Source organism: Eretmochelys imbricata, chromosome 5 (genome assembly GCF_965152235.1).
Source record: "Eretmochelys imbricata isolate rEreImb1 chromosome 5, rEreImb1.hap1, whole genome shotgun sequence".
Classification (NCBI taxonomy): Eukaryota; Metazoa; Chordata; order Testudines; family Cheloniidae; genus Eretmochelys; species Eretmochelys imbricata.
Window position 1 is genome coordinate 81,146,251 of NC_135576.1, and position 25,774 is coordinate 81,172,024.

General features: G+C 43.9%; 1 protein-coding gene across 1 annotated transcript in view; it reads left to right on the forward strand.

Moving 5' to 3' along the window:
- Nucleotides 1-9,320: 9,320 nt before the first annotated feature.
- SLC12A2 (solute carrier family 12 member 2) overlaps nucleotides 9,321-25,774 on the forward strand; it is a 101,421-nt gene continuing 84,967 nt past the window's right edge. The window contains exon 1 of the mRNA XM_077817407.1: nucleotides 9,321-9,965. Coding sequence (XP_077673533.1) covers nucleotides 9,321-9,965 — 645 coding nt within the window. The remainder of the gene's footprint in view (nucleotides 9,966-25,774) is intronic.

Below are 25,774 nucleotides of genomic sequence, written 5' to 3' on the forward strand. Positions count from 1 at the left end.
TCTGTGGGAGGAACACAAGTGTAAAACTGAAAACTGTGAGGCTATTGTATGTTTTAAAATGTCCATCTATAATTACACACAAGAATTTCAACTCAAGCTGTTTTCTCTCACTCATTATTATGTAAAGTAAAAGCTCATTGTCCTTGCTTTGTGGGGCTGAGATCAGTGTAGGTATAGATTTGCATTATAATTCTGCTTTCAATTGCTTGTAATGTTATTTTTTCCTTTTATGATTAAATTGTTCACATTTCAATTCATCCAAAGGAATAGTTCCTGCAGCTGGAATTCACTGGGCTGTAAAAGAGTCCTGACCATACCCCCTTTTCATTGGCCATGCCCTCTATATCAGCTGCTGGAAGGCATGGTGGCGTAGGAGAGTACGGTGACTCTTCTACATTACCCAGAGATTCTTTGCTGCAGGAAGCTTTACAACTATTTTGTGCTGCCAGAGTTGTGCAAAGCTTCACCACTCCTGCTTCATGTCCGTCCTCCCCCCCATTTATCCATGCTGGGGCACAGCACCACTGTGGACCTGTATTCAATGGTGTGCAAGGGGTCTAGACTCCCTGAATGGAATCTCAGAATCTTGACACTCCCTCGCCGCCCCCCCCCCCCCAATACAACTGCCCAAGTCCCACAACACCCAGGTCCTCCATCCCCAAAGAAATCACGTGCAGGGCGTCCTCAAAAAAAAAATAAATCCAAAATTCCATGTATTTTAGTGACTAATAAAAGCAGTGTGTGTTGCTTGTCCCTTGTGTTTAACTTAATTTGAACAGTTCACCCCCTATTTTCAAATGCCTGGGAAAAATTCTGAGCCTTGCAGGAATCCTATTGCAGACCAAGGGAGGGGCACAAATTTCATAGCTGTAGGGCCCTTGAGTCAGTGCCCTGCCAGCAGCCCCCTGCCATTTATACCATGGGGCTCCACATTACACATGGAGACCTTTGTCGATCTCAACTGTGGTGGTATAGTAGGGGGAGAGAGATGGTCTTTTGGGTGCTAAGTCAGTTTGACTATAAAGAAACCAGAACCTTTTCACGTGGAAACTCTCAGCCAGCCAGTGCAGAGCATGGAACACAGGTTGAATATGCTCCCAGTCAGATACTCCATTTACCAAACATGCAGCCACATCTTGCATCAGCTTTGGTTTCCTGACGGATGTCACGTAAAGCCCCTAAGTAGATTGTACTGCTATTATAGTATTATCAAAAGAAATTCCTGGGAGAGGACATTGCTAATCTCCCTTAAAGGATAACATTGAAACATAGAAGATGAATTTTGATAATACCTACATTCTTTTTAATGGCACCCCTGAAAGCAGCCTGGTTGCAAAAAATGGCAAAAACAGAGTATATGTAGAAGAATACAAGCTGGGGTAATGGAAGCCTGAATGTATACAAGGATACATCAAAAAGCTTATAGAGAACAAGCAAGTACCCTGAAATAAATTGCTGTACCTTTACAGCTGGCTGGTAATACAGCTTTCCCAAAGTTTTTCAGTCCAGAGGGCCTTAATCATGGGATTTGTCTGGCAATCTTTCAGAAGTGTGGTGCTATAATTAATATTTTTTCTGGTGGCTAGGATTAGTTTAATACAAATACAGGTAAGTTGCCACATGACTATGTGATAATTGCTCAGGAATTCATCCAGTAATCTGGGAAGAGAAATAAAGTATTTTTGAATGCATTCATTTGGACAGACGTCTGCAACAGATGTAAAGTACAAAATAAAGAACACAGTAGCAGAATACTATGTGTGCCTACCTTTGTAGTGGAATGGAAGGGAGAGGAGAAGGGGTGAATGCAGGGATAAACACCTGTGCTCCATACTCAACATCCTCAAGTTCAGGATATCAGATGTGGCTGAAATATATATGGGCCTCAGTCTCCATTTTGTTACACCAGTCTTACACTGGTGTGACTCCATTGTGGTGAATGGAGTCACACCAACATAAAACAGGGATGGAGGATCAGGACCATATAAAATAATGTAACTGGATATATTTATGTATTAGATCTTATGGTTGAATTATAATAAAGAAAGTGGAATATTATTTCCTTGAATATTATAACTTTTTAAATAAAAAATGCTTAAGAAACTTAGCTGCTCATTTAGTTACATGCCTCAAATAATGGATATTGGTATTAAACCTTGACATTTAGACCAGTAACAGAGATAGCCATTCCTGAAGGCAGTTTCTGCATCTTTGAACTACTTCAAACATAGAAACCACATATTTCCCTCTACATGCTCATTAGTTTATAGTCTGGCATGTGAAACCTCATTTCCTTCTTCATGTCTTCTGCTAATAATGAGAGCCACTTTAACTTTGAGTGTATTTCTGATTCTTGCCAACGGTAAAACAAAATATGTCTGGTAATAAGAATCCAATCATGTCCTATTATTTTTCCATGTGTGCATATTTTTGGTTCATTCCTTTCTTTTCCAACTTTCCAACCAAAGTTGGATTTTTCACTAGTTCTGTTTTTATAATCTTTGACAGGATTTGAAGTGACACCACTACAAATGTTTAGCACTGTGTCACACTTTGAAGAAATATTTTATATGTAATACTGTGATAAAATAATAATCTTTTCTAAACTTTAATCATGCATTATGCCATTTTGATTTCATTGAGATGTTAGGGTGTTATATTATGCTTTGTTCACCAGCGATACCTGCAGTACATTATAGTAATAATGTAAGTGGAACAGTATTAGGAAACATTTAATTAACTATTTCAACTGGATATACCACTTTCTTCTCTGAATTATTGTGCAGTGTTTCTGTGTGCACTGTTACATAACTGCTGAATTCACCCCAAGAGGTAGCTGCATTTCATCCATAATTAAATCCTTGCTGTATATTCCATGCAGTGTATAAAGTGTATTAAGTGCTTTAGAAAGAATTAAGCTACTATAAAAATACTGTAAATGAAAAATGATGTATGGTAATATTTATTTGTAGTAGCTTATTAAATAAGTACTATGAAAACTGTTTGATTTCTAACGCATGAAAAATTGATTAATGATGAATTAATATATTGCAGGGTTCATGAACAGTTCTGTATCATGACTATAATATGACTTGAAGGGTTACCCCCTTTTTATATATACATGAAAACATTTGCTTTTTAAAACCAGAAATAGGCATTAAGCTAGTGATAATCATAATTTCCAAATTGAAATAGCTTACAAATGCCTTAAGAACATATAAGCAGTTCTTTGGAGGTGATCATGTGATATTTATGCCTGTTTATACAATATGCGTGGTGCAGGGATTTTGTGTGTGTATGTGTGAATGAGATCCTTGCTACTAAAAGGGAATGTCATGCTATTGGCTTGAACAACTTAAGTCAACATTGCTGAGAAAAAAACTAGACACTGCTCCTGTGGTTTCTCCCAGACCTAGCCTGAGATTCTTTATTCTGACATTGTTCTCTGCATCATCCACTGTGTTTCTCAAACTCTTATCCATTGAACAAAGTCAGAATTTCACCATAGCTTACTATATTTTTCAGCTCAATTACTCTCTGTTATGTTCACCCCATGGATTTTGGAAGAAATCTGCATTCTGTCTTTTATTATCTGTTCCTTTCACGAAGTACTGGAGACCATCAACAAATTTATAGACTAAGCCGAAGATATGTGATATAAACCAAGCTATGTGGATTAAGCCGAAAATATGTTTATGGACTACAGACAAGCTTTGCGGACTAAATTCAAACTATGTTTAGATTCACCTCCAGCAAAGTCCTCTGATGGACAGGAATTAAGAAAAGACCAGTATCCCCATCTTTTGAATCCATTGTTGTCTCTCAGTCTCTCTCTCCCTACTATTACTAAAATTAGACATTTTTAAATCAGCAGGTCCAGCTAGTTTACATCCAAGAGTTTTAAAAGAACTGGCTGGATCATTAATGTTGATTTTTCAATAAGTCTTGGAGCACTGGGGCATTTCCAGAAGACTGGAAAAAGGTAATCTTGTACCAATTTTTAAAAAGGGTAAACCAAATGACCCATCTAATTATAGGCCTGTCAGCCTGACATTGATCCCGGGCAAGCTAATGGAGCAGCTGATATGGGACTTGATTAATAAAGAATTAAAGGAGGGTTATGTAATTAATGCAAATCAATATGGGTTATGGAAAATAGATATGGCCAACCTAACTCAATATCCTTTTTTGATGAGATTACAAATTTGGTTGATAAAGGTAATAGTGTTGATGTAATATACTTAAACTTCTGTAAGGCATTTTACTTGGTACCACATAACATTTTGAATAAAAAACAAGAACAGTACAAAATTAACACAGCACACATTAAATGGATTAAAGACTGACCAACTGATAGGTCTTAAAATGTAATGGTGAAATTGGAATTCTCATCAAATAGGTGTGTTTCCAGTAGTATCACTGACCTGGAAGAAAACATAAAATCATCACCGGTAAAGTCTGTGGATGACATAAAAATTGGGGAATGGTAAATAATAAAAAGGACAGGTCACTGATTCAGAGCGATCTAAATCACGTTGTAAACTGGGCACAAGCAAATAATATGCATTTGAAGATGGCTAAACTAAATGTAAACATTTAGGAACAAAGAATGTAGGTATACTTACAGGATGGGGGACTCTGACCTGGGAAGCAGTGACTCTGAAAAAGATTTGGGGGTCATGATGGGTAATCAGCTGAACATGAGCTCCTAATGTGTGACAATGTGCCAAAAAAATGAATGTAGTAAACAGAGGAATCTTGAGGAGGAGTAGAGAGGTTATTTTATCTCTGTATTTGGCACTACTGTGACGATTGCTGGAATACTGTGTCCAGTTCTGGTGCCCACAATTCAAGGATGTTGATAAATTGAAGAGGGTTCAGAGAAGAGCCATGAGAATGATTAAAACATTAAAAAAACATGCTTTAGTGATAGACTCAAAGAATTTAATCTGTTCATCTTAACAAACAGAAGGATAAGGGGTGACTTGATTATAGCCTATCAGTTCCTACATGCGGAACAAATATTTAATAACAGGCTCTTCAACCAAGCAGAGAAAGGCATAATACTATCCAATAGCTGAAAGTTACAGTGAGACAAATTCAGACTGGAAATAAAATATACAATTTTACAGTGAGAATAATTAACCATTGAACAATATACCAATGATCGTGGCACATTATCCATCACTGACTATTTTTAAATCAAGATTTCATGTTTTTTCTGAAAGATCTGCTCTAGGAATTATTTTGGGGAAGTTGTAGGCCTGTGTTATGCAGGAGGTCATACTATAGGATCACAATGGTCCCTTCTGGCCTTGGATAGCCTGTTGGATTGTCACCAAATTTGTTGTTGAGAAGTTAAATGCATCTAGAGGTGAAGGAACTGAAAAATGGAGTTTGGCACCTTACAGACTTTTGTGCGCAAAGTAAAAACATTTTTTAAAATTTTAAAAATATAATTGGGTAGGAGGTTTGGACTATCATACTCTGGAAATGAAGGCCTTGATTTTTCAATGAATTACATATAGGCAGACATTTTCATTCATGCACAACTCATTGCTGCGTCTGGGCCTTTTATTATTATTATTTTAAAATAATAGCAACAAGTTATACATCTTGAAAAACTGAATAAAATAAACAGTAGCAGTCCTATTTCTCATTGCCCTTTAAAGAACATTTTGCATTTACAATGTCACAGATTGAATGTTGTGTCAAGCCATTTTCCAGGAGCTTCAGAACTGGCCAAAGATGTTATTTCCTACCCTCTTCTTCAAATTACTCAGTTCAGACTGCCTGTGAGAAGCTGCAATCAGTCCTATCTTGAAATAGTTTTCAGATGTAGGAATAGTACATTTTGCCATGATCAGTTATCAAGAAAGTGTCCTAAACAGGTGTTAGACTGACATTTTAAAAACAACTAAGATTTTTTTTTTTGTGGCTATTGTCATAATTCACACCTCTTTCTTTTGGGTCTATCAACCCAAATACAAACAGAAAAAAAGACCATCTATGCATTCAGGTTTTTAAACAGCTCTCATCACTGTAGTATTGAAGCACCTAAATCATTTTTTGCCAACTTGCAAAAAATATCTACTGTGTTTGAATGTTGTCCTATATGACAGAGATTACAGGGTATCCTCTACTGGGAATTCTTTTTATAATAATATAATAGCAGTGCAGTCTACTTGGGGATTGCACCTTACAACCATCCAGAAACCAAAGCTGATGAAACATGTGGCAGCCTGTTTGATAAATGGAGTATCTGACTGTGAGCCTATTCAACCTGTGTTCCATGCTCTGCACTGGCTGGCTGTGAGTTTCCAGGTGACGTTTAAGGTTACGGTATTGACATTTAAATTCAGCAAAACTATGTATCAATGACAACCGGTATCTTCAACCCAAAGAAGCCACTAGATTTCAAATTTGCATTAGTGAGAGTTTGTAAAGGAAAATAAAAATAATGAAAACCTTCATTATCTAGTTTTATTTTTTGATAATACAGGAGTAGAAAAAAATTAATTTACCCCTCTGTCTCTCCTCCACTGCGTAAATGGTAGTTAGTGACTGTGGTGGTGGGACATCCTGTTGTCTCCCCTCCAAGTCTGAGTATAGAAGGTGTTGCCAGTTGGTCCTGTTTCATCCCTTCTGTGACGTTACTGACATGAACTGTGACTGTATAGATCATTATTGCAACCAAGGTCCTATAGCTGCACCAAATCTTGTACAAAGGAGGTCAAGTAAGGTGTTTATGGAAAGGTTGTAATTTGCTGGTTATGATGATGATGTCTGTATGTGTGTATCATTTTTGTATTTGAAGTTATGAATATTGGCTATGTACTTGTATCTCAATGTGTTTGATTCTAAGTAACATCAGTGAAGCATTTGGCAGCTTCTTGAGAATGGACAGTTACTCAGAATAGTCCTATTAAACACTTAACTGACAATGGACTTTGGGAGATGCCAATCCACATCTGAGCTTTCCTGGGAATGTTCAAACTAACACGTAAACAATGGCAGCCTCCAAAAAGCTGAATCATTCATGGACATGTGACTTGCTAGGTGGCTACACCATCTTGTTGCTGTGATTTTGCACAGAAGAACAAAGGGGTTTCTGCCCACAAGAGAGAGAACATAAGGCCCTGAAAGCCCCTCCATTTTGTCTTCAGATGGCTCAAGAGATGGCCTCTCCACCCCAAAGAGATGCCTGAAAGAAACTGGAACAAAGGATAGTAACTACAGGGGTGTGAGTGATTGCTGGACCCAGATCATAAACTACAATGTTGGTCTGAAAAGCATTTGTCCCAGACTAGGAAGGAGTCTAGTTTGTGAAAGAAGCTTATTGGGACATCTCTGAGGGTGTATATTCAGTTTCCTATTGTATTAGGCTTAGACTAGCATGTTTTGTTTTATTCTGCTTCAGAAAAAAAAACTTACTTTGTTCTGTCTGTTATTACGTGGAACCACTTAAATCCTACTTTTTATACTTAATAAAAGTGCTTATTAATTAACACAAAGTAATTAATACCTAAGGGAGCAAACAGCTGTGCATCTCTCTCTCTCAGTGTTATAGAGGGCAGACAATTTATAAGCAGGAAGCCAAGAGCCTTGGAGGATGGGGGGCAGCCCAGCTCTAAGCCTGAGTGACAGTGGGGAGCCTGAGCAGTAGCCCAGCTCCCAGAAGCACAGAGCTGAGAGCCCAGGGGGTAGCTGAGCTCTCAGTGGGGACATCGGCATACAGGGGGTGCTGCAGTATCCCCAGCCTGTGCCCAGAGTCCCAACCACTGACCACCCCCCCACCGACCTGGGGTTCCAGCTACCAGCCCCCTTATCTCTGTCCGTGTCTCCCCCGCCCCGAGCCACGGCCCTGCTCCCAGACCCAGTTCTTGGGGGGACAGAGAAGGGGTGGGGGTGAGTGAGGTAAAAAGTTCAGGCACTACTGCTTTATGTTTGGTTAGCTGCCTTTTAGCATCCCCCCTATAAAAAGTGTTCCAGCACCACTGAGCAGAGAGGTGAGAGCCTGGGCTCTCAGCCCCCAACACTGCCCCGCTGAAGTGGGTGGAAGCACTCCCGGGGAGGACTCGTCCCGCACCACAGACAGAAGAAGGGTGGCGTGGACATGGAAAACGGCTGTAATTACCGCAAACCCCCAGGTTCCTGCTGCTTAGCATCCCCCTGACCTACCCCCGACACTTCCTACTTTAAGCGGTCTGCAGCCGCCGCCCGCCCGCCTCGGGTAGCCCGTACCTCCCCGTCACCCCAAGAGCTTCGCCTCTGCCTCTTCTCGCGAGATCTCCCACCGCGCCGCAGCCTGCACATTCACAGCCGGCGGGCTGATAACTTTCAAACCGGGGGAGCAGGCGAGCGGGAGGCTAGGCCGGGGGCGGGCCGGGACCGGCACCAGGCGCCACCGGGCGGGGCTGGATGAGGCTGCTTGAGCAGCACGATCGCAGCCTGTGCCTCCCCCCTCCCTCCGAGGCGGCGGCGGCGGCGGATGCAGCCGTCGCGGCGCTAGCATCCGCCCCAGAACGGGGTGTCTCCTGCTGCCGCAACGCGGCCGGCGGGACGGTGCAGGAGGAGCCTCCGAGACAGGCGGCGCCCCCGCCCCGGGAAAGAAAAGCGGAGCCAGGCCCATTGGGCCCGAAGGCGAGCGAGTCCCAGCGGACGGGCCGCCAGCAGCCCCTGAGGGCGAGAACTGGGAAGGAACCACTTCCGCCGGTGGCCCGGCCTCGTGTCGCTTTAAAGACCCAGCCGCGCGGGGGAGCGGCGATTGGCTGCGCCCGGCCAGCTCTGCCGGCTGCTCGCAGCGCGGCGCTGTCAGTGCTTTGGGGCTGGGCGAGCGCCGCTCCGCCTCCTGCTCGGGGTGTCAGTGCCGCGGCGTGGGGCCCTGGCTCGGGGTGTGGGGATCGCCGCTCGCCGGCGGCAGGGTGGCTCTGGGTTTAGGTCAGGTAGCGCAGTGGGGAGCGGGCACCGCGTGTTTCCTCAGCCGGGGCGCCCGGTCGGTGCCGGAGGAGGAGGAGGAGGAGGAGGGGGCGGGGTCCGGTGCGGAGCGCTCCGCAAGGCGGCTGTTGCTGCCCCTCTCTCCGGGGTTAGGGGCTTGTTGCGGGCGGGCGAGAGAGAAGAGCCGCCCCGGCAGTAGCATCATCATCATCACCTGGCGCTGCGGCAGAGGGAGGGGAGAGGCGCCGAGGGGCGGGCGCGGCGCGTTGCGTGGTCTCGGGGCAGCCCGGCTGGTGGTTGGACGTTTAAAGCAGCGGAGCCGCCGCTCAGGTTTCAGAGGCAGCTGGGGCTGTCGCTCGTTCGCTGCGCCCTGAGCCGGAGACATGGAGGGGAAACAGCCGCTGTCCGGCTCCACCCGGGAGCAGCAGCAGGCAGCAGCGGGGTCTGGAGGGACTGAGGAAACGCCGCGTTTGCCGGCTGGCGTTGGGGATGCGCCGGCTGCCGACTCTGAGCCAGAAGCGGGGCTGTCTCTGGCGGCAGCGGCCGGGGATGCGCTGTGCAGACCGCTGGGTCCCACCCCGAGCCAGAGCCGCTTCCAGGTGGACCTGGTGGCGGAGGGCTCTGGCCGGGCGGCGGCGGACGAGCCCCAGAAACCTGGCGGGCAGGGCGGCGCAGCGGTGAAGGGCAGCGAGGAAGCCAAGGGCAGGTTTCGGGTGAACTTTGTAGACCCATCGGCCGGTGATGAGAGCCCGGCCGAGCCCGGCGGGGGCCTGGAGGGCGGCGGCGTCAGCTTCCAGAACGGCGGCGACACGGTGCTGAGCGAGGGCAGCCTCCACTCCGGGGGCGGCGGCGGCTCCGGGGGGCATCATCACTACGATACCCACACCAACACTTACTATCTGCGCACCTTCGGCCACAACACCATGGACGCCGTGCCCAGGATAGATCACTACCGGCACACGGCCGCCGAGCTGGGCGAGAAGCTCATCCGACCCAGCCTGGCCGAGCTGCACGATGAGCTGGACAAGGTAAGAGACTGCAGATATCTCCATTCCTCAGCCCGGGTGCTTCAGAGCCCTTCGCTTCCTTCCTCTTCCCACGTGGGGGCCGGATAACTCAGATCTGCGCTGAGCAGGGGCCGCTGGGTTGAAATAGGAAGCCTTCGCTCCCCCTCCCGCGGTCTGAATTTGGCTAACGGAGAAACAACTGGAAGACCCCCCCCCTCCCCCCGCCCCCTCACCCTCTCGGTGTCTGTTCCCGTTGTCCACGAGCCGGCTTGAGATAAATGTGGATTTATGTTGGGAAGAAAACGGAAACAGCAACAACTTGTCATGCAAAGATATTAAAGGTATGCAGGAGTTGGGACGCCGGGCAGTAGGAGCCAGTCACAATTTATACATGAAATGGTTTTATTGCAGCTGAGAGGAGAATCTATGATCGGGTAGATAGGGAAAAGGTAATTACAAGTACGAGATTCCCACTCCCAAGTGCAGCATGTCATTAGATCATCAAAGCTGCTACTACTGACCTTACACAAAAAATAGAAGAGCTCACATGGAACACTCTTTACCCCTTATTTCGAATTCAACAGTGTTTTGGTAGAGAAGGAGAAGGCAGTTTCATTATTGTAATTGAGTCTCTTTCTTGTCGTTGTCTGCTTCAGCGGTTCCTTTAAATTCTACTGGGTACTAGATATAACAAGACTTTAAACTCAGAACTGTAAGGTTCTGCCACATTTTGGAGTAGTCAGTATGTTATTGGAGACATAATGGTTAAAGCTTCTGCACAGCATATAGATATGCTTTTCTAAAAGAGATATCCCAGTTCAAACAGAAATCAAGGGAAGTTTATGGGGTTGGATAATTATAGCAATGGCCCATCCTGGCTTTACAGTCTCTGAATATCTTCAGATGCTGATATCTTGCTGAATGAAACTGCCTCTTGGTTGGTTTGTGGACATGGGTTAGAGAATTTTGAATTTTAAATACTAATTAAAGACTATTTCTGGTCTAGGTAAAACTTAACAAAAAGTAATCCGCATTTGCCAAGACTCTTTGTTGATAAAAATAAGGAAACTTGTGTGTTCTGATCTCTTTTCATCCTAGCTCTCAATGCTTTGTATTAGCAGTTGTGCTTAATAGCATTGTTTTGTCTTCAGTAACTTTCCCCCCTTTGTACTACTGATTACTGCATACCACAAAGCTATAGTTGTATCTATTTCCTTTTCTCATATTTCTAATTTTAGAGCTTAGCCTATTTTAAATTCATGCTGCATTGTATTTGACACTAGCTCATATAGTCTGCACCATTGAGCTACTCCTTCTGAATTTTGTGTACTTAATTTAAAAATTCTCATTGCATGCGTTAAATAACTCCTGCTAAAGATTACTAGGAGTAACACACATTGTGAACAAATTATATGGTATAATTCTCAAGTCATAACTTCATAAAAAATAGATAGGGTCAAACATTTGACCTCAGGCAGTGGGAAGAGGCAACTGCTGTGTTTCATGCAGTTCAGAGCAGGTTTGTTGAGTCCTGTTAAAATCTTGAATCTAGAGCAGGGATGGGCAAACTTTCTGGCCCGAGGGCCACATCGGGGTGCAGAACTGTACGGCGGGCCAGGTAGGGAAGGCTGTGCCTCTCCAAACAGCCTGGCCTCCTCCCCCACCCATCCAACTCCCCCCTGCTCCTTGGCCCCTAACCGCCCCGGGACACCATCCCCTATCTAACCCTCTGTCCCATGCCTCCACCCCACAGAACCTCAGCCCTATCCAACTGCCCCCTCTTCCCTGTCCCCTGAATGCCTCCCTCCCCGAACCTCTGCCCCATCCAACTGTCCGCTGCTCCCTTACCATGCTGCTCAAAGCACCATGTCTGGCAGCCATGCCACGCTGCCGCCCAGAGTGCTGCCCGTGTGGCAGCGGCATAGCTGTAGAGGAGGGGAGACAGCAGGGGAGGGGCCAGGGACTAGCCTCCCCAGCCAGGAGCTCAGGGGCTGGGCAGGATGGTCCCGCGGGCCGGATGTGGCCCGTGGGCCGTAGTTTGCCCACCTCTGATCTAGAGCCACTTAAATAGACCACTGTATCACCAAAAGTGCTGAAGTTTCCACGTGTCAAATGTAAACACTAACACATTACTTTGAAATGTGATGTAACACACTTCTTTGAAATGTGATGTTTTTCTGTTTCCTTCATAAAACTTTATTTTGTATGTGTATTTTCTGTCTTATCTGTAGCAAGTAAACATTACTGTTGTTCCTGTCATCTTTCTTGTCTTTTCTCATTCATGTATCTCTCTCTTAGAATCCTGTTTATAAATTACCATTGTTTTGGTTTCTTTCATGAATACAACATATGTGTGTGTGTGTGGTATCTGGTATTGGTCCAACATGTAGGGTGGAGAAAAAAAAAATCTCTTTTTGGGGGGGATAGGAAGAGGGATAGTGCTTAAATATTCTTTCCATCACAATCCAAGTTAATTTAAACCATAAAATTTAGAATTTGAACCTCAGAGGTTCGGTAGGATTTCACAGTTTTGATTACAGCATAGCAATTGAAGAAGCAATTTAATTCTAAGCCTATGATTTCCTGAGCTTTTCAACTTCCTTAAGCTACATTTTGGGGTGAAACTGCATGTTGGTTCTAAACAAGCATGATCCCTCAAACGCATTTTATTAGAAATCTTAGTAAAATGCTACCCGAGTTATTATCTTGGTCCGGGGTGGGGGGTAGGGAGGGAGCAGGGATATATATGGGTAGATAGTACTTCACAACTTAACCATTTTTATTTTTATGCTTTGCTTTGCTTTTTTAAAAAAAAAAAAAAAGCAAAAATCTCAAATTTAATAGTTTTAAAACTTGTCATGGGTTTGTTGCTTGGTGTAGACAAGTGTCTGTAAAGAAATTTGATATGGAAATAACAAGTTGTGTGTTTGAAAAAGTACGGGTAATATGTGTTTTCCTCTAATTTTGAACAATCTGGTATTACAAATGTATGAAAAGATAATTGTTATAATTGGAACACTGCGCATTAAATAATATTTAGCTCTTCAGTGTGCTTCACCTTCAAAGCACCTAATAGATAGTAGCAAGTAAATCCTCTCAACTCTCCTGTCAGGTCGGGAAGTATCATCCTTAGTTTTAGAGATACCCTCACCGTTTCACTTTCTGTAAGTCTGACAGAAGTAGTTGGTCTGATAAAGGAACCTGGGCATTCTAAATACATGTATATGTTATGTATAACTGCATCTAATGCCTCTGTCTTTACTTCTCTAGAAATACCACAACTACGTGCTTCAATTATATACCCATCTGGAGGCCACACAGTGCTGCCGTTTCTTAAATCATTGGGGTGTGGAGTTTAGAAACAGATGGCACAATGTGGTCCTGTCAGTTTCACCTGTTGTCTTTTGTTTTTTTAAAACCCTACGAAAATAAACAACCTCCCCCTCCCCCCAATTTCAGGTGCTTCTGACTTTCAGTCATGGGTTCAGATCACTAGACAATGTCTTTATTACATCTGCATGTTCAAGTATGCAATCAGTGAAGGGTGTTCTCTGGCTTTTTTGTAATACAAAAGGTATATTAATCTAATACAGTTAAAAATTATAACTTGTGATTCTCACAATAACTGTAACTATCTTCATATACATGTGGACATGGCAAATGTAAGCAGGGGAATAGTCCCGCTTTTGTGGGGAACTTTCCTGGCTTCTGCACTACCCCGGTGAAGTGGGCTAGCGAAAGAATCTGAATCCTCGCTCCCATTTCCTTTAGCCATTGGCCTCCCTGCCCTTGAGGACTCCCCTTCCACTCTCCTGTCTGGCAGAGTCCTCGTAACCCCAAAAAGGCTGGGCCCAGGATTCCTGGGGGGCTCGACCCCCAACCCTGCTGTGGTCACCTAGGACAGGGCTAGGGTGTCCCCACTCCAGGGTACTCTCTCTGTACTGGGCACTTCTCTGACCCACTGACCATTACATACAAGTTAAAGCAAATGGAAGTTATTTAATCAACAATTAATTTTAAAAAGAATAAGAAAAAATGGGAAAGGTTAAAGGAAACACATCAACCCGCTCTGTGGCAGGGAACATCACAAACAATGTCTCTGGAATGTCAGGGCAGTTCACAGTCTGTTCCTTGTAAGTCCCAGGCCGCCTTCTCAGGCCCTGGCTGTGCTGCAGGGATGCTGTGGGTTGGACACTTGTTCTGGTGGTGGCCACACGCTCTAAGTGGTAGGACCCTTCTTCCCAGTGTTGTCCCCGCCCTGTCGAGGTTACAATCCAAGCCTGGCCTGCAGAGCCTCTTGGCTGAGGCATCTCCCTGTGCTGGGCCCGCTAGCCAGGGTCCCCCTTGCTCTCTCCAGCTGCTCACCGCACCCAGCTCCAGACTGCTCCAGCCCCAGCTCCACCGCTCTGTCTCAGCGCTGCTGCTGCTGCTCTGCCTCCAGCTCCCTGGGCTGCTTCTCTGGCCCCTCTGCCTCTGGTTGCTACAGCTCTGCTCCCAGGACAGATCTGCTCTGCAGGCTGCTTCTGTGACTCTGCTCCCAGCACTGACCTGCTTCGTGGGCTGCTTTTCTGGCCCCTCTGGCTCTGGTTGCTGCAGCTCTGCTCCCAGGGCAAGTCTGCTCTCTCTAGGCTGTGCCTCTGGCTTTGGGGCTGCAGCTCTGCTCCCAGGACAGGGTCTGCGCTCTCTCTGGGGTGCTTTTATGGTCCCTCTGGATCTGGCACAGCTCTGCTCCACAGCTCAACTTGGGCCCCTGCTTTCTCCTTAGCTCGGCCCCACTCTGTCTGACCCAGGCCAATCCAGTTCACACGGAGGATGGGAGCTCCCTGGCCTCCTGACTCCCTGATTATCTTGCCTGCCCTGTCATTCAGGCTGAGCTGGAGCATTGGCCTCTCCCCATTGTTCCTGGGGACTGTCAGTCTCAGGGTCCTGATTTCCCATAGACCCTTCCCCTTTTAGTACTGGGAGCTAGCCAACCAAAACACCCCCACTGACCCTTGGTAAGGGGGCAACAGTTCCCTTACACAAAAACTTAGTAGTGCCGCTCATGTAAATAGTCCTTGTGCCTTTTGGGTATGTCTGCTCTACAGCTGAGAGCAAGCCTCTTGGCTTGGGTAAACAGACTTGCACTAGGTGAGCTTGAGCTAGTTTGTTAAGTGTTGACATTGTTGCACTGGTGGAGATAGACCTAGGGAATCGGGTGAGTCCAAGTTTAGGTGGCTAGCCTGAGCGTCTGCCTGTGCATCAGTGTCCACACTGCTATTTTTAGTGTACAGGTTTGAACCATAATAGCACAAGGGTGTCTACTGCGCTGGTAATCTTTCTGCCAGCTACAGTGTAGACCTACTCATTGAGGTCAGTATTGCGGTGTTTGAAAGAGGGGGAAAACAGTCTTGTCTTATTTTAGTTTATTATATTTTACAATACTTTGTATCCATTCTTTCCTTTTTTGCTTGTGTGGTTCTGGTATAGATCACTCGGTGGGTGGAGGAAGACACATTTTAAAAGTCTTTTTTTTTTTTTTTTTTTTGTGGTTTTTATAATTTGTGTGACTGGGGGAGGGGGAAAGATGTAACACCTGAAACTATTTGATGTATAAAATTCATGGTTATTTGAACAGTTGCACTGGTTTGGTGTCTGGATGATACTTGAGTTGATCAGCCTAACTTTCTACTAATGGAAACAGAGGCTCAGATGTAATTTAGAGCTGTTTTCAGCTTCAGATACCCCTATCACTGAGGTAGTGAGCACTAGGAATTAGTAAATTCAAATGGATGAGTTGCTTTCTGTTGTGTTCAATATGAAATAGACCTAGAGGGTGCCACATGCTGAATTCGTCAGACTTTTGTGTTCAGATAATGACAGGTCAGAGGGTGGGTGAGATAGCCAAGCTCAACTTTGGGTGGATGAGTATGTCCTTTGCTGATCTGATTAGTGACTTGATCCTTTAAAACAGTTTCTTCCCCTTGAGTTACTATAGGGTGTTAGGAAAAATGACTTCACGGCTCTCATGCCTGTCCCTATACCTATCACTAAAATGCTGCTTAGCATAAGTGCCAGTCCCTGTTGAACATAGATCCAGAATTGAAATGAGGGGTTATTGGGTGGGTGGGTGGGTGGGTGGGGAAAGATTGACAAGAAAACTGCGGAGAAGTTCTGTTCTGTGGATCTATTTGTTGTTGTCTGACTTTCACTATGTTTGTCCTTAAAACCATGTAAGAGCTAGTTCTGTTAAGTATATGCCACTGGGGGGAGAGGGAGAGAGATTTGAAGAACATGGGGTGAAAGATGTTCTAAATTCTAAGCTGAAGACTGAATGAAGTTCATAGTATGAAGATCTGCACAATACACTGTGACAGCATTTTTTTGGCATCACTGGTTAGTGGGCTTGAGAGAGTACTTCCCCTTTTTTCCACCCCTACTCAAGAAGGAGCCTAACACGCTGTGGCTACACTGCAATTAAACTCCCTTGGCTGGCCCAACTTAGCTGACACTGGCTAACCCCCATGTGTTTAATTGTGGAATAGATATATCCACAGTGTCGAATAGGGCATCTGAGCCCCCTCCAAGGGAAGTGAAGCTGAAGAAGCTCAGTGGATCATATGATACCCTGAGGAAGTCCACTCCACAGAGGCCATGTATGTATTTGGACTCCAGTGAAGGGAACCTGAGGCAAGAGAACATGTGTTTTGAATATCCACTCAATCTTCTATGAGCAATGTCTCACATTGGTAGAACTAACTTTGTTGGCAAAGCATGGAAGAAGTACCCCTGTTTTTTTGTTTTTGTTTTTTTAAAAAACACCCAGTGAATGTGCATTTCCAACACTGCCTCTGGAGAGGCATTCTGGAGAGTGCAGCACTCCCTTATCCTATAATCTCTCATAAGGTAAATTGCCAAATAGCTCAGATTGAGAGACCCTAAGACCCTAAAGTTTCTGCCACCAGAAAACTGACGTTCATAGAAGAAACCTGAGTTTGCAGGTACTGAATGGGTCAATATAAAGTTTTGTCAGCTTTCTCAGGACCACATTAATAATCAGATGGCATAGGGAGTTTTATTTAAAAAAAAAAAAAGTGTCAATCCCAATGTTAACTCGATGGCCAGGGTTGCTAAGGTGTTAGTCTGTAATAGCTGTCAAACTAGGATGGAGTTTAGACTTTCAGTTGGGATTGCAGGTAGAGAACAAGTAGTCTCTGTGAGCCATGTAGAGCAGTCATTCTCAACCAGGGGCCTGGGGGCTGCGAGCAGGTTTCAGGGGGTCTGGCAAGCAGGGCTGGCATTAGACTTGCTGGGGCCTAGAGCAGAAAGCCGAAGCCCCACCACATGGGGCTAAGCCCAGGGCCTTGAGCCCCGCAATCTGGGGCTGAAGCCGAAGCCTATGCAACTTAGCTTTGTGGGGCTCCCTGTGTCTGGGGCCCTGGGCAGTTGCCCTGCTTGCTACCCCCCTAATGCTTGCCCTGGCTTTTATATGCAAAAAAACTGTTGTTGTGGCACAGGTGGGCCATGGAGTTTTTATAGCATGTTGGGGAGAGGGGGGTGTGTTCAGAAAGAAAAAGGTTGAGAATCCCTAAAGTAGAAGGAGTCCACTTGGGCCTGATTGTACCTCCCTGCAAACTGTCTCTCTCTGGAGTTACAGGTTTGTATGGAAGATGACCTTGAAAATGGCAGTAGGCTTGGAATTGGCAGGTAATGTTTTCAAAAGTGTCTAAGTGGCATTGAAAGTCAATGGGAGGATATAGGCTTCTAAGTTATTTAAACACTTTTGAAAATGTTACTCTTTATGCTTAATGATCTCTGCCTTGTCACAGAAAGAGCCCCTAGGCTGGGCTAATACCCTAGCTGGGGGATCTGAGTCCAAATTCTCAGGTTGATGGGATTGCCTTTAACTATCTGTAATAGGTGAAAATCTGTCTGGGCCAGCCAGTATATGGTCACTGAGCATTTTGTCTTCTGAGTATTGCAGGATCTATGTTGTGAGTTGGGCTAGTGGAAAGGAAATCTATAGGTGAAGACATTCTTTGCTAATGCGGTCTCCTTCATGCCATGAGATTGGCAGCTTGTAGGGGTCAGTAGTAAGGAAACTCCGCTCTGGTGTCCCTGACTAGTCAAAGCTATGCTGTCTCTTCCTTATCTAAGGATCACCTGTAAGAATCTGTAATATCAATTGCATGATGATGTTCAAAACTGCCACATACATGGCAGAGAAGATCATCTTCTAAAATAAAGCTCTTTCCAGCAGGTGCGACCTGGTGTCTTTGTTTTGTTTACTTGAACCAGGACCACCTTTTGTAATACTAGGTCTCTAAAGGTTCTGACTGCTTGCATTTTCAGGACATCTGATGTGCAGCTACTGTTTCTGGATAGACCATGTTCTCAGTGTGTAGAGTTCTGTATTCATAGTTCCTCTCATGGTGTACAAATATGTCATCACTACAGTCTGGACAAAAGGTGTCTTAGGAATGGATTTCAAATTAAATATTGCTTCTTGTCTCCTATCATGCTAAAGAGGCTTAGAGTCTGTTAGTTATCCAGATGTGATGTGAAAGTACTTGTATTTTTTTTTCTTCCATTAGGACCTTGAAGTCCACTTCAAAGCCTTTTAATAGTGATCTGCCATGGAAACTACTTGGAAGGCTTTGAATCCCAATAATTAAGGCTATAATTTAGTTATGGGTATTTTTAGTAAAAGCCCATGACCTGACCATGACTTGTACTATAAAAATCCCTGACTAAATCTTAGGTGGGGGGGCCGCTGCTCTGGGAGGTTCCCGGGGGGAGGTGCTGCTCTGGGGTGGGGGGTGCCCTGGGGCCAGCGGCACCAACTGTCGTGGGAGCTGCTGAGCAGTGGTTGCTCCAGCCGCCCCCAGGACTGCTACTTAGGCAGTCACCAGGTCCGGCCTCACCGGCGGTTGGTCGGGTGGTATTCGGGGCTAGCTGCCCGGGGCTGCCTTAGCAGCTGCCTGTGTGGCTGTCTCTGGGGCCACCTGATCAGCTGGCCCTGGGGCCAGCCACACTGGCCACTGCAGAAGTCATGGAGGTTGCAAAAAGTCAAGGAATCCATGACTTCCGCAGCCTCTGTGACAGACACAGAGCCCTACCAATAACAACCAGAATCCCAGCAGTCAGTCTTGAATTCTAGCAACTCCAGCACCCCTGCAGTAACACAGATTGATGTTTCAGCACTCACCAGAGTGTTGTCTCTAATCCCTCAATTGTCCAAGTATCTACACAGGATAAGAATGCATTTAATTAAAAAAAAAAAAAAAGGCAGTTTATGCCAAAGGCAAGACCTAACTGGCAGTGCTGTTCTCGCTTCAGCAAATCCTACTGTTGTTAAGGAAGTATCTCTATATGCTTGTAAGCATCTTCAAAGTCCAGAGGATGTACAGTCATTCTCTTATCTAGAAAAGGGGTGATGGTTCTTGGGGTAGTGACCTTGAACTTCTTTGGCTAGATATTGATGCAGTTTCCTGAGGACTGTGTGTCAGGAAATATCTAGAGTAAACCCCCTTTTGTCTTTCACCTGGTGGCACTGCCTTGATTGCTCTTTGCCAGGCCAGATTGGATTTCCCTGCAGCAATTCTTCCTGGTATTGATAAACACAAAAACATTGTGGTGTTTTTTTGTGGGGAGAGGGAGATATGGGGGTTGGGGGAACTGAAATGCATGCAGTCAGGATGGCTTTCTGAAACCTAAGCTCATAGCCCCACAGAACAATGTCTGTGTCTGAGTTGAGTAGGGATCATTGGGAGTAAAAGGCTTCCAGTCTGCTTCTGAGAATAAGGTCCAGGTAATGGTGTGCTGACTAAAGGCTCAGCAAACCCTGGAAGCCAGTTGATGCAAAACTTACCTGATCCTACTCTGGAAGGAAGGACCCCTGGGGTGAGATGCAGGCCTTAGAAAATGCAATGCTATGTTTGTCTTCCTCTTGTAAACACTCTACATGCTCCCCAAACAGCCTTTTTCTGATCTAAGGTGGATACCCAGTTTCTCTGGAACTTTTCTAGGAACCCAGGTGCTTGAAGACCTTTGGGCATTCACTGCTGTCTGTGTGTTCATTGTCACCATATATGGTATCCAATATTGCCCATTCCTCAAGATGAGCCAGGTGTGTGGGCCTTTGAGGATAAGAGAATTGACCAGGATAGTGCTTTTCTTACAAAGCTTAACCTGACTTTTGGCTATGTAGGCTTTATTTCTCTCCCCTCTGTCTGCCTTCAGGACTGAGGCAGCTGTGGGAGAAGTCAGTCACACTTTCTCACCACCTGATTCAAAATGGGTGTAAGGGCAGAATTCATATTTCATAGGGATTCCTGGGTACCTCAGTTATGGCCCTTATAGATTACTGTGTTGGCTTCAACAATTATCTTGGACAACTTCGGTAAGAATTTGGGGAGAGGTTTGGTGGAGAATGAGGTCCTCCCTTGTAAAGTCAAGGTTTCTGTTCCTCTATAGTAGGGATGGTAGGACTACATCAGGATCCTCTGACTCATCTAAGTCCAAATAGGGTAAGTTACTGTCTTCATCCTGCCCCTATTCAAGGGGGAGCTTTGAAAGGGCTTTGTGAAGCATCAGTATAAGAGGGACTGGTATATTGGGGTTGAGGCCAGAGCTTTATATGCTGAATGCCTCTCCCCTCTTTCCCCTTCTCCCAACTGTGAACATCAGTGGAGGCAAAAAAAACATTCTGACTGCATGGAGAAATCCTAACTCTCCACTAATATGGAGTGATGAACACAAAATTAGTACCGTGGGAATCTGTGGTAGTATATTGGAGGATCAGGAGTGACTGTGGCACCTGGAACATCCAGTGAGACCTGACTTCTTGTTCTCTGTTGCACTTCAATCTTGAGAATACAGGAGAGTAAAATTAGGATTCCTTGATGTAAACTGGTTGTTTGATATAGGAGGGGTGGTTTGCCTTGATTTAGGTGAGCCTCTTGTAAGAAGGCTGTGCCTCATTCAGTAAACTGAAATTTCCTACCACAGACTCCAAGTATCTAAGCAGTTGCATGACAGAGCCCTTGAACTCAGTGTTAGTGCTGGGCATTTCAGTGGGACATTAGACAATTGGGATTAGGGGGATATGGAAGGGAGGTCTGTGCTGATGTGGGCTTTACTGGAACTGAGTCCTGAGGCGTAGCTGTCTTCACTGACATTAAGCGTCAGTTTAAAGCTTTGGCCTTTGAAGCTTTTCAGCCTGGCTCCCATACTGACCTACAAAAAAATCTTCCTTGGGTGCCTCAAGCAGGACTTGCAGGTGTTCCTGATCTCTCTCTAGTGCATTGAGTGATGCTTGTCAGGGGCCACAAATATGCATAATGTGGTCAAGTGAGGTAGACATGCAATGATCAGAGTAGTCTGATTCTAACACTTTGTTGCACTGATAAGGTTTGAAGGTTCTAAGCAGTCTTAAATGCTATATTGTACCTGTAAAAGAAGAGATGTTACTCATATACTGGACCATCCAGGAATTTGTGTGCCAAATGCTTTGGTAGTCACTGAACTGAAATAGGTGCTGAACCAAATAGCATACCTGATACTAGTGTACAGAGAACAGGACAGGCTTTAATTAGGAATAAGGGGAGTACATAGCAGCATTGTATTTCGCCACCTCTTTTGAGCTGCCACCTTGTTCTCCCGGATCTAAAGCTTTTGTACAGAAAAGTGTTTTGTGACCACAAAAAGAAAAGGAGTACTTGTGGCACCTTAGAGACTAACAAATAAATTTGTTAGTCTCTAAGGTGCCACAAGTACTCCTTTTCTTTTTGCGGATACAGACTAACATGGCTGCTATTCTGAAACCTGTTTTGTGACACTGGTTGTGAAAATTTACTCAGTCCCTGTTTTGAAGATTAAATAATGCAGTGATATCTGTCTGAACCTGAAACAAAAGCATTGAGATCTGTTCTTGTAGTCCTCTTGACTCTGATGCCCAAGGATATGTCCTCATCAGCTATTTCACTGCTGATCAAAGCATGAAAGGAAGGATCACATCATGAAGTACAGCGTAATTTACTGTGAGGGGGAACACTTGGAAGAGGACCACACTCTTTCCCCCCTTCCAGTCAAGAAGGAGCTCAGTCCAAGAAGCCTAGTAGGGCATTTGAGGCCCCCTGACGGGGAACTGAGCTCAGTAGAGCATGTGTGATTGTAGTTCGAACACTTGCACAATCTACTGTGAGTGGTAGCTCACTACTCCCATGCTTCTGCTCTGAACTTGACCTCTGGGAAGGGACTGATGTTGAAATGTCCAAAGAAAAATACATCTCATGATGTGGCATTAGGAGAATGCCAAAAAAGAAAACCCAAAACAAAACCACAACCTGAGGGGAGGGGAGGGGAAACACCCTGAAACAAAAATAAGAAGTGAGATGGCAAGTAAAAATGTTTCTGTACTGTGTATTGAGAGGGAAAAGAGGTGTCAAAACACCATAGACATGCACTCAAAAGCTTTGGCCTCTGTTTAGTATAGTTGTTTGAGAATTGACTAGAAGGGAAGATAAAGGACAGTTAAAAAAATAACAGTTCCCCTGGAACTCTAACAAGCTAGAGCAAAGGCTGAAGAAGCACAGTCTCTAGTGAGAGCTCCTCTGCTGATGAAGAAATGTTCAGAGGGCATGGGAAGTGATGGCAAGCCAAGCCATGACATTGGGTTTTGATCATACTCTAGAATGTGATTCTTGAGTGCAGTAGTAGAATTTAGTGCATGAATGATAGACTTTCCCTAAGGAGCTAAGACTCGGGAATGAGGAACTGGCACAGATAGTATCTTCAGTTAAATGACATTTAATCTCACTTCCTTTTATTTTTTTGAAGGACAACAGTCTATTACTTCCACCTCTGGATTCTTTCTCTGTTCAGCTGCCTCCCAGTCAGCTCCCCATTCCTTATGAAATATCTACCTCTTCTTCCCAACTCTTTTTTTTTTTTAAACATTGGGATGATCTCTTCTGGGCATTGTGCTTTTTTTAAGTGCACAGTGCTTTCACAAGGGATTACAACTGGAGATATTCAGCTTCAGAATAACTTGATAAATTGCATAGCAGGGAGGATGGATTTCTAAGTGCATGCAGTCTTTGCTGCTGTTTCATTCTAGATTATCGCTCATTTTCTACTTGACCTTTTTATATGAGAGACCTGTTGCATCCTTTTCTGTGTGGGAGAAAAACAGATGGTATCCAGACTCTGAAGAGAAAATCCATTATCTTCTTGGTTGGTTGATAGGATCTGCTAATGAGCATTTCAATGGGCATTTATCCTTTTTTAAGACTTAGTGCTGATGGTGAGGAAGAGTAATACAGGAGGCACCTATCATCTTTTATAAAATCCAATGTCTCAGTAGCAATTTGTCTGGATATCCCACTAGGATGAATAGCACCTGACTTATTATTTGAGCCAAGGTTCTTGAATAACTGTGGCCACAGTTTCACCAGCTTGGTGTAAACTTGGGAAAAATGTGAATGGATATTTAGTACTTCTAAAAACTGATCACTGTCTTCCTTTTAGAAATAATTAAATAAAAATGACTGCCAAGTGTTTGTAAAATATCCTATCTTTCCAAAACAAGAGGATCCTTAATACTCATTCTGTTAAAAATGGTATTGAGTTGTGGGCTGCAAAATATTTGCTGATCGCAGAGATGGTAGCGGGTTAATCCTTGGATTTGACTTAAATTTGAACTTTTAAATTTTATAATTGCTCTTATCTCTCTGCCTATTTTAAAATCACTTAATTTTAGTCAAAGCAATGCTTGTTTTCAGTTTAAAATAGTGTTGTTCTTTTTGTCACAAAGCTAACATCTTTAAATCAGTGGAAACTGCGGTCAAAAGATGAAGTAAAAAGTCTGCTAGTTTATTTTAAATAAGTAGTTGTAGGGAAGAAATTATACCCTAAAACCAAGATTTTTGGTCCTGTGGCTGCTAAACCTCATCTGGTAGTTAATATCCTAGATGAAAGGAAACCTTTTAATGTTCATTGAGCCAAATATTAAGAACAGTGTGTGCTCTTAAAAGATCACTTTTATGTGGGTAACTTGTCCACTGTCGCTGCAGACAACTCTTTGCATTTGCTTTTATCAGTTAGTGGATTTTGCTCTACTTCTTACTGACTGCTCAGGAGACTGAGACAATACTGTTGTAATATTGCATTACACTTTCTCTTAAAATGAAGAGAAACTAATCACAATTGAGACCAGTAACATGAATTATAATGTTTAGCAATGTTCCTGGTGCAAGTCATTTGGCTTAAAACCTGTGCGTAAAGAACACATGCCAGGTGAAATCCTCTATAATAGGTAGTTTCGACTTTATAAAACATTAAGTCACATGGTCAAACCATCCCAGTTTTATTTGTAGCTGTTGAGAGTTGAGCTTTGCCTTAATGCCTTTGGCTGTTAAGAGCATTGTTTATGAAGAGGAGCTCAGATTCCTGTGAAACAGTACTTTGTTTTGAAAGGATAATTTGGTACTGGGAACTCTAAATAATGCAGCAATCACCAGAAACAGGGCTAGGAAGCTTTTGAATGATGTAATTGGTTAGCAGGTTTTGTATTGTTTCAATTTCTCAGTAAAATAAGAATTCCTAGAGACTCCAATGAGTTTTAAAACATCTGTGTTCTTGTTAGCACTCCTAGTTTTCATAGTAGTGGTTCCTTCTCTGTTTTATCACCTCACCCATCCATTGGATTGTTTCCATTGGTCAACTAAACATCAATATTAATGGCTACTAAAACTCTTGGGTGAAAGTTCTAGTCCTTCCACTTTTCTTTTTAACCAAAGAAGTCTTCTTTAGTGACACTGGAATTGTGGATTTATACAACTTCCTATTATCATTCACATTGTTTTATTTAAACTTTTACTCACAATTCCTTTCAGCATGAGGAAATTGGCCTTTTCAAAATGCCAAGTATAGAAAATACTGATCGAAACTATATTCGGTTGGTACATAAATGAAGTTATGTTGTAATCACTGGCACTTGCTACTTTATAATTTGGTGGTTAGTTCATTCTCTATCACAGTGAAGTTTAATGAAGAATTACCCTGAGTTGAGTTTACTAGCTTCTTAATTTTTTAAGAAACTCCAAGGAGTGGCAGCACAGGAACTCTAGCATATGTACCCCAGGTTGAAATCCTCCATGATAATGTAGTTTTTCTTTTTATACATTTATACATTACAGAAGTTTGAAAGAGCTGTTTGTCATGTTCTCAATGCTGATCTGGTGGTCTGTAACAGACCCTAACATCCGTCTATAAACATTTCAGGTCCTGTGTGTCTGAACTGACCCAATGATACCTTGAGACACTTATGTTTATGTACTTTGCTCTGTTTAACACCTTCCTGACTAGTTTAGCTATTCTGTCACTCAGAAGTTGTTTTGCCTTCTACTGAGATAGAAGCCATATATAAGAGGCTCAATGTTCTATGAAACCAAAACTCTACTTTACAGCACTTGCATAACTAACAACCTACCTGCAGTATCTCCTGTTGTTTTTGTTGTCATTGATGGGACAGGAAAGATATCAAAAATCACTTGTACTTTTCTTTCAGCTCTTACAAAGTCCTTGAGACCTTGGAAGATCTTTCAAGTGTCATCCGAAGCAATGTCATTCGTACCAAAATTTATCATAACCAGTGGAGTCTCAGCCTTCAGTACTGATTTGTTCCACTGTGATTGTTGGGGTCCTTCCCATCCACTTAAGAAATAAGAATGCTTCTGGATAGTGTCCCTGTTGCTGAAGTCCTGTGGGCAGCCCTTTTGGGTGTGTGTTAGAAAGACTTGAACAGTAGCTTTTAGAGCAGTCTATTGGGCAGTTTTGAATGTTTGAAT